The sequence below is a fragment of the Abramis brama genome (genome assembly GCF_963993115.1).
Source record: "Abramis brama genome assembly, chromosome: 20".
In the NCBI taxonomy this organism is placed as follows: domain Eukaryota; kingdom Metazoa; phylum Chordata; class Actinopteri; order Cypriniformes; family Leuciscidae; genus Abramis; species Abramis brama.
This window is the reverse complement of record NC_139982.1, coordinates 20733441-20743160: the sequence shown is the minus strand read 5'-3', so window position 1 is coordinate 20743160 and position 9720 is coordinate 20733441. Positions and strand designations below refer to the sequence as shown.

Here is a 9720-nt window from a genome sequence, read left to right as displayed (position 1 = left end):
AACAACATTAAATGTAACATAAAACCCTAATGTACATAACTGATTAGAACAAACTAAGAATACTATGAAGAAACATAGTTATTTCAACAAAAATACATCAAATGTGAAGTGTCATGCAGGGAATTGTGGGAATTGATGGTTTTTCACTGTAAATTATACAATGAGTTGTTCTTTTTCACTTTCAAAAACTGTAAATTTAACGGTATTTTACAGTAAAATTACATTAAATGTACCATTAGATCTATCACAGTTATTTACCGTATATAGTACGGAAACTTTCTGTTAACCAATTAACAGTTTTTCACTGTAGCATTTTTACAGTCTTTTACTGTTAAAATTACGATAATTTTTTACAGTGAGGATGATGGGAAATGTAGTGACCGTGACAGTAATATTCCTACATAAAATGTCTTCACAAATTGTTTGAATGTCCCTTTCAAATAGGACATGACATGATTAACCTTTTCCTGTAAAGTCTTAAGATATGTGGCTATCATACTGTTCTTTTCCCAAGATGTACAGTATGAAAAGAACAAACTCCAAAATACAGTATACTCCAAAAAAAATAAAAATAAAATTGTACATGAAACTTAAATTTAGTTCAGATTAAATTGGATAAGACCAGTGTTGGGGAAAGTTACCTTTAAAAGTAATGCTACAATATTGCGTAACTCCATAAAAAGGTAACTAATTGTGTTACACAAAGTTATGTGTTACTTTACTTTTGCGTTACTTTTTCTCACCTGGACTGGGCTTGCTTTTTTGTATTTTAATAACAAAAAAAGTTATATTTTTGGCAAATGGCCCTTTCACACCAAAAGTAATGCATAACTAGTTACTTGAAAAAAGTAATCTGATTACATAGCCCTCAACACTGGATAAGACAATGCGTACAGCGGACACATATAGTCTCATTAATCCTGGAGTATTGTTGTGCTCACCCTTAGTCTAGATAACACAAAGCACATTTCAGCACCAGCTGCTCTGAAGCCTGGGATGCGAAGCATTTGACAATGATTATGGTGCGGACAGTGGTCTATTTTAGTGAGCCTCTCATGATACATCAGAATCTATAAATCTGCTGAGTTTCTTCCCTTTGGCCAAAACAAAGTCATACTTCCATCATCTGAGAGGTAAGGACCTACAGGTTATGACAACTTCTAGATATTAATGCGTATAAGATAGATATAGTAGTTGTAGATTTCTTAGCATCTTGACATTACATCAGAATGTTCCTTGTTTTTAGTTTAATATTGTTTTAGATTTTTGGACCTGCACACAAGTCTTCTTTTTCTTTTCATTTGTTAAACCTCCAGGAAAAGACAAAGGCACCAACATGTCTGAAGCAACGTGAGTATTTTAGGAACTTTTTATTATTATTATTTTTAAAATATGATGTTATGGAAATGATAAAATAATAAATATCTGATAGAAATTATACATCTATTTATATGTTAAATATATGTGTTTTCTTTCCTGGCTCTATCTGTGTCAGTCCGGTGAGCATTTAAACACTTTAAATTGCACTATTTAATTGCAATTTTATTATATAACATTGCAGCTGGCAGGGTCACAATGTTGTTCATTTCATATCGGCTCTCTTCTTCAGAGAAAGCCCAAGATTTCAGCATCTCGGCGGTTATTTTTAAAGGTTAGTATCTATTTTTTTGCATAATCATTTTATGTATGAATATATTTTAAAGCAACTTCCATGATGTACATGTGAATATAAGGCTATGCATCCTCATTTTAATGCATTGCAGACCAAAATACTGAAGAAGGCCAGCATACTGCTGGCGGAGGAGAAGGAACAGAAAGAGATTGAGCGAGAGCAAATGCTCAGTGAGAGAGCTCCTCCAATCAAACTGTCTGGAATGTCCATACAGGACCTACAGGTTGCTATTCTTTAGTCTTTTGTCAGAATTCCTTTGACAGTGTTCTTTCTTACATGCTGATGCTCTGCTTACAGAATCTGTGCAAAGACCTTCATCAAAAAATTGATGTTGTTGATGAGGAACGATATGACATTCAATCTAAAGTTGGCAAACATGACAAGGAGGTACTTTTATTTTGCTTTAAAACTGCATTAAAAATACCTAAACGTAAAAGCATTAATTGATGCATTCATTTACATTGCTGCTTTTGGTATAGATCGCAGAATTAAACCACAAAATCTTTGAGCTGAAGGGTAAAATGAAGAGACCTGCCCTGAAGAGAGTGAGGGTGTCTGCGGATGCCATGCTGGGGGCTCTGCTAGGTGCCAGACACAAGGAATCCATCGACTTTAAAGCTAACCTCAAGACTGTGAAGAAGGAGGAGGAAAAGGTAATACATTTAATCAACAATGATTAATCAATATCATACTCAGACTTTATGGATTCAGTGCTTTTTTGTTTGTTTATTCATCAATAATCATATAATAATAAATAATAATTTTAGAATTATTTTAAAACTTTTATTTGAATAAAATGTATATGTATTGTTTTGTTGTATTATTTATTCAGTATTAACAATGCATTGCATTTTTAATGTGCACTCTCTATAGCTCAAGAAAACATGACATTGTTGTAAATACAAGAAATAAGAGTTTATAATAATATGCATTTACTTGTAATCCACACAGAAAGAGGAAGTGACCGACTGGCGTAAAAATGTGGATGCCATGTCAGGCATGGAGGGCAGGAAGAAGCTGTTTGCGGGACCAACTTCTTAATAATTTGTTTATCATTCATTATTTCACATATTAAATCCAATGTGAACTGAAGGCTATTTAAACATCAATATTTAACTGCTATTTAATTGTGGTTTTGTGTTTGTTTTATTGCACAAACAGCTGGATGAATGAAAAAACAAGAGAAAGAAATTCACAAAGCAGCTGTGCTATTGTTATAACCACAGTTATCAATTCAAATAGCCTATTGAAAATGATGTGCTTTATGACACATATAAAACATTTATTTATGTTAATATATGATTATTATATAATTGCATTTGTCATTATATAATAATGTTTATATTGTAACGAGATGTATATGTGATCAGATGTGTGAATATTGAGGAACAATAAAGCTTTCACTGTTTTCACAGGTATTTCCAGGTTTTCTGACTGGTATTGCACTGTAAGAGTTTTCTGGCAGCAAATACCACTTTCCCGTATTATATATTCAAGAATATATTCACATTTGAAATAAAGCAACTGGTCCTACCTGATAAATTAGGTGAATAAGGTTGTAATCATATACAAATTACTCCTTTATTAAATTGAACTACGGTTCTATTTGGATATGACGTTATCAACCTCAAAATAACGGCAGTTCCGATTCGCCACTGTCCGCTTAAACACGCCTACTTGTGGCGAATCACGCATTTGATTGGCTGAAAGAAGTGTCATTCAATCAAATGGTTTCCTCGCGTTTGGTGTTTGATGCTGCTGTTGATAGTTCCTGTTGCAGGGCTGCAGCTACTCTGGGCTGGGCGGTTTCTAATCTGAAGGTGAGCATGTAGTAATTCATAGTCATTTTCAATGCTCACAGCTTCTTTCATCTTCACTTAGATTTATGATTAATCTAAGCAGATAAGTACGTTTTTGCGTGCACGGTACGATTTCATTATTATGACATGCTAGCAGGCTAGTTCAGTTGTGTTATAGTGTTGTCATACAGTAGTTTGATCGCTACTGTTTTTCATTTTCAGTTCGCTATTTAGATGCTTCTACATTTTATCCTGCGAATGCAAGGATTTTTTTTCTATTTAGCGTTTAAATATAAGAGTTGGTCAGAGCTGGTTAGATCATTTACTAAATTAGAATTGACATTTAGTTCATGACTCTTAACCTTTCAGTTCCGTTCTCCAGATAGATTGATGCAGGGTGACTATATTTAAGTTTGATATATTTAAAGTTAAATGTCATTCTACAACTAACTGGAACTCATTATCATGTTTTATATTGCATGTACATACTGTACTAAATAAGTCTATTATGCCCATATTTTTATTATATAGCGCTTTTGACAGATTTTTTCAAAAGCAGCTTTACATAAAACCATGTCTTAAAGGGTTAGTTCATTAGTTACTCTCACCCTCATGTCGTTCCAAACCCGTAAGACCTTCGTTCATCTTCAGATCACAAATGAAGATATTTTTGATGAAATCCGAGAGGTTTAGTCAGCAACACAATTACCACTTTCAAGGCCCAGAAAGGTAGTAAAGACATTCTTATAATAGTCCATGTGACTACAGTGGTTTAACCTTAATTTTATGAAGCAATGAGAATACTTATTCTGTGCAAAAAACAAACAAAAATAATGACTTTATTCAACAATTTCTTCTCTTTCGTGTCAGTCTCTGACTCTGTTAACATGAGCACCACGACGCATGCGTGTGATGCTGACGCAGGAGCCGGCCAATACTGAGACAGCGTTCTGACGTAGAACCTTGAAGCACTGCACTGTGTTTACAATGTGAACAGCGTCAGAGACTGACACGGAAGAGAAGAAACTGTTGAATAAAGTCAACATCATTAATCGAATCATTAGCAGATTCGAGCTGGGCAATAATTTTTTGACATTTATAATCAAGCAGTTGAGATTTGTCATAGAGTATATATCTGCATGTGCATCTCTTTCAGGCTTCCGTACTGCCTTTTCTGGATGTCCAAATACAAACTCTTCCTGCTCCGGCATGGGGAGGGGGCCTGGAACAAGGAGAACCGCTTCTGCAGCTGGGTGGACCAGAAACTGAGCGAGAACGGGGTGGTGGAAGCCCAAGAATGCGGCAGGCTCCTGAAAAAGCAGGGGTATCAATTCGACCAGGTTTTTACCTCCTTACTGAGCCGTTCCATTCATACAGCCTGGTTGGTGCTGGAGGCAATGGGAGAAGAGTGGGTCCCAGTCACCAAATCCTGGAGGTTAAACGAACGGCATTACGGTGCCCTGATCGGCCTCAATCGGGCCGAGATGGCGTTGAACCACGGCGAGGAACGGGTTAAACTGTGGAGGCGTAGCTATGATATCACGCCGCCCCCCATTCATGAGTCACATCCCTATTACGCTGAAATTTACAATGACCGCCGATACAGTACCTGTGACGTTCCGAAAGAGGAACTGCCCACAACCGAAAGTCTGAAGGAAGTGTTGGACAGACTTCTTCCTTACTGGAATGATGTCATTGTACCTGTGATCAAGAGTGGCCAGACGGTCCTCATCTCTGCACACGGCAACAGCTGCAGGGCTTTGCTGAAACATTTGGAAGGTGAAAAATATTTATTTTTTTCAGTGTGCTATTTTAAACAGTTTTTATACCAGTAGGGACCAGCAAGAGCATGAAAAAAAAAAAAAAAGAAAGTTCTGTTGTCACTTACCTTTATGTTGTTCCCTAATGTTATTTCTTATGTGGAACAGAAAAAAAGATATTTTGTCCATACAGTGAAAGTCAGTGGCATCCGGTGTTCATTATATGAACAAATACACATGAAACATTCTTAAAAATATCTTCCTTTGAAAATTATGCTGAAAATTCAGCTTTGCATCACAGGCATAAATTACATTTTGAAATATATTCAAATAACGTTAAATTGCAAGAATACAGTATTTCACAATTTTACTGTATTTTAATGAAATGCAGCCTTGTGAGCCACAAGAAACTTATTTCAAAAACATTTAAAAAATCTTACAGACCTCAAACTTTTGAACATTAGTGTACCATATAGGCCTTCAGTTAATCCTAAACATAAAAAAAACAATCAAATGCAAGTTATAAAACACTAAATTGCTCTAAATCCTGTTTTTATTTAATATTCTATCATTTGAATAGCTTGTTTTTAAACGTCATCAATAATAAAGCATAGAAAGTGGACAGTAATACCAATAAAGTTGGTATTAAAACATAAACCTAAAATAATTGAATATGCTAATTAATGTACATGCTTTTGCTGTGTTTCTCAACAGATATATCGGAAACAGAGATCGCCAATGTAACGCTGCCCACTGGAGTTCCAGTCTTACTGGAGATGGATGAAAATCTTCGACCGGTCAAGCCACGCCAGCTCCTGGGCGACCAGGCCAAAATTCAGGCGGCCATCAAAAAGGTGGAGGATCAAGGGAGGGTTAATGCTGAAAATAAATAAGGGTTTTCTTAAGGAAAAATGTCAGAATCTTCAGATAGTAACAAGATCATTAGTCGTTCAGTATGTCCTGAAGCACTGTCCGAGGTAGGCTTTCTGTTTAGAGTGGTATTTTAAGAGTCTAGAAGAGTTATATGTCAGTATTTTGAATCCAGGCAATGGTTACTGATCCCAAATGCAGACTTGCTGCATATATTTTGTCACAGCAGGAGGTCTGTAGACCAAATAATGATGTAGATGCTGATATAGCATTATTTTTTAAATGATAATTTAATGTGGTGTTATTTTTTGTTAACTCTTGTATTTGAGCCTGTTATTTTTATTATCTATGGATTTTAGGCCACAGAAAACCAGTGCCTTCCTTTGGGTAAAAATAACATCCATCAGTTGTTTTCTAATAGAATTTGTTATTGTAGGTCAATACAAATGTTTAAAAAAATTCTATATTTATATATATATATATATATACTGTATACTACCATTCAAAAGTTTGGGGTTGGTTAGAAAATGTTTTTAATGTTTTTGAGAGAACTCTCTTCTGCTCACCATGGATTGAATGGCTGCATTTATTTGATCAAAAATACAGTAAAATCAGTAATATTCTGAAATATGAAGTTAAAAATAACTGCTTACTATAATATAATGTGAATTTTCAGCATCATTACTCTATTCTTCAGTGTCAAATGATCCTTTCAAGAAACATGTCTTATTCTCATCAATGCTGAAAACAGTTGTGCTGCTTAATATTTTTGTGGAAATTGTGACACAGGATTGTCTGATAAATATAAAGTTAAAAAATAACAACGTTTACTTGAAATAGAAATATTTTTTAACATTATAATATTTAATGTCACTTTTGATCAATTTAATGTCTCATTGCTGAATAAAATATAAACAAGCACTAATTATTCACTCCACTGTCTGGACTTCCAAAGTCACAGATTAAACGTAATGTTATTGGATTCGTATTCATAATCCACAAATCAGTTTCATTAAGCTTAATATTTATATATATTTATATATATATATAAAATAGAGACTCAATTGGATGTCTGAAGGATAATTTTAAATAATTAAAAATATGTGTGTTATATATACTACAGGTAGCATATTTTGGACGGAATTATTTAAAAAGGTCATTTTGGTTTTGTCTAATGTATTTATTACCATAAATATATTTAAAGATAATATGTGTTAAGATGAACTTATATTCAGTTTTATTATGCAATGCCAAATGCAGCCAACACTATCTCTTTCTTAATCTCATCCGACATTAACCAAATTAAATGCAAAGAAAACCTGGCGAGTAAAACTAAGACATAATTGTGGTTTAGAAAGTCTGTGCACTGTAATACCTCTGTTTTGTTTTTTGTGTATTTAATGTTGCTCAACACTGTACTGTATAAGTAAAGAAATGTTATATGTTTGTTGTTTTTGTTGTAATATCCATAGTGTCTTTCACTGTTACGTCTTCATGTTCTATCCCTGTCCGACTATACTATTATTATTTAACCGTGGCACATCTTATGTAGTTTCACTTTCTTTTTCCCCACCCAGAAGCACTGGTCTGCTGGGTTTAGCACATCCCTGATACATTTTCCTGAAAGAATAATATATAAAAATAAAGATGACAGATATAAAAGGGGTTAATGTGTCTTGAATGGTGTGTGTGAAAAAGAAGAAGAAGAAAACACCTGAGTTAACCAGGAGGAGGTGCTGCATTGCTACAGTGTTTTCTGAGGAGACATTTCTCCAGGAGATGTTGATCTTAATATAATAGTGGTGGATGGTAAGTTTATTATTATAGAAAGCACTAATGACATAAGGAAACTGATTTTGGTTATTCAATAGGATGTAGCACTTGGCAGAGTACATATTCATTAAACCTAATAGCTCACATTTGTCTTGTTCCGCTGGAATGTTCGAAGAGAGGCACTAAAACATATCCTCATGGTCTTTAACGTCTTCTTTATACATTTGAACATGTTATATGCTCATGGGAAAACATGCCACATCCATCTTCTTCCATGCTTATTAAAAAGTAATGTGATTTTCATTGAGTTTATTTGCTGTGCTATGAAGACGTGACCGGACAGCCAGTTTCTGATTACATGTGATATAAACTCCTCATAAGAAAACATTTGTCATGGACTGAAACATGGGTTTGACGGCCCTTAAGTCTCGAAACAGCACAAAAAGCATCGCAGGAATCTGACTAGAAGCTCTGCCAAGAATCTAATTTGAGAACTGTTCTGTTTGGCTGAAGCCTAGAGAGTCCTGGACACAACGTAGCCTCGTCTTCACTGCCAGTCTGAGACCTGTTTCTCTTAAAATGGTTATGGTTAGGACTTTAGCATGGGCTGCTAATGCTAATCCCACTGTCCTGGTTGAGCTCAGAACTATTTATTCCTGCTCTGCAAACTAATAAGCTAGATGGTCAAGCAGGCAGGTAACAGTATGACGTTCACACCAAGCACATTTACATAAAGCATAGACCTTAGTCGGGGTAGTGCCATATTTATTTTTTGATGGGAATAGAAACAAGGCTGTGAGGGATAGAAGTACAGTGCATTTAATGGGTTGCACAACATACCGATTGGTCAGCAGCTAAAATCAGTACACAAAAACCCCATGAAGCAGTTTTAAACATTGTGAGTTGTGAAAATGACGTGATCTAGGACCTTTATACAGTGTGTGCTACGTAGTCTATCCCTCACAGCCTCGTTTTCTTCCACGTTAAATTCAAAATGGCGTCTAACCTGACTAAAGGTCTATAGCTACCAAATGCCATTTCCACCAAAATATCAGAATTACTAGTTATTGTCAGTAGTAACTTAGTATTTAACCTTTATTAAGATTTTTTAAAGTTTCTCTGATTGTGTCTAGGCCGGTTGCTCAATAATGAGGAGAGAGTGGATCTAAATAACTCACAGTAACACATTTAGAAAAAAACAGGCACAAAACAACCAGTATAATCACACTAGGACTGACAATGAAATTAAACATGGGGCTTAAATACACAGACCAAACTAATCACATAATCAACGACAGGTGAAAACAATAGTCAAACAATGAGTAACCATAGAAACTAACAAACACATACAGACAAACACATAAAACTGGAAAACCAGGCCATTAGATGGTGATGAACCACTATAGACTGAACACGTGATATGCATGTGCATGACATCATCATTTTCAGAGATCCGCATTTTTGTTGTTTACACGGAGACCGACGTCTCCGTGTAAACAACAAAAACCAGATCTCTGTACACGTACCCTAAATCTCATAAGATGTTTTGTTTTTCAGTAGGGTTAGTGTAATTTTATTGTAAGTGTAATTTTTCATGCTTTGTTGTTTTGTTTTCATGTAGTTTGTGTTTTTTTTTAAACTAATTTTGTTGGTTAAATGCAAGATGGGTTTTTTTCAACTAAGATGCAACAAATTGTGTTGGGGGCTATAAAAGTGTAATATATGACACTGATCTATTAGGCTACTTATGGATGGAGGAAAGTGCAGGAAAACTGCTACCAAATGCTTTGAAGTGATGAAGCTCAGCAGAGGCGGAGTCTGAAATGCTGCACATTTTATAAAATGT

The 9720-nt window shown here is 35.0% G+C and overlaps 2 protein-coding genes across 2 annotated transcripts; both read left to right on the top strand.

Moving 5' to 3' along the window:
* Positions 1-1543: 1543 nt before the first annotated feature.
* On the top strand, positions 1544-3089 carry tnni4b.3 (troponin I4b, tandem duplicate 3). Its single transcript, XM_084094249.1, has 5 exons — positions 1544-1651; positions 1764-1895; positions 1970-2059; positions 2152-2325; positions 2624-3089. The coding sequence occupies exons 2-5, from the start codon at positions 1836-1838 to the stop codon at positions 2711-2713; spliced, it is 414 nt and encodes a 137-aa protein (XP_083950375.1). The 5' UTR covers positions 1544-1651; positions 1764-1835; the 3' UTR covers positions 2714-3089.
* Positions 3090-3389: 300 nt separating this feature from the next.
* On the top strand, positions 3390-6545 carry bpgm (2,3-bisphosphoglycerate mutase). Its single transcript, XM_084095380.1, has 3 exons — positions 3390-3492; positions 4628-5250; positions 5946-6545. The coding sequence occupies exons 2-3, from the start codon at positions 4650-4652 to the stop codon at positions 6122-6124; spliced, it is 780 nt and encodes a 259-aa protein (XP_083951506.1). The 5' UTR covers positions 3390-3492; positions 4628-4649; the 3' UTR covers positions 6125-6545.
* The last annotated feature ends 3175 nt before the right edge of the window (positions 6546-9720 follow it).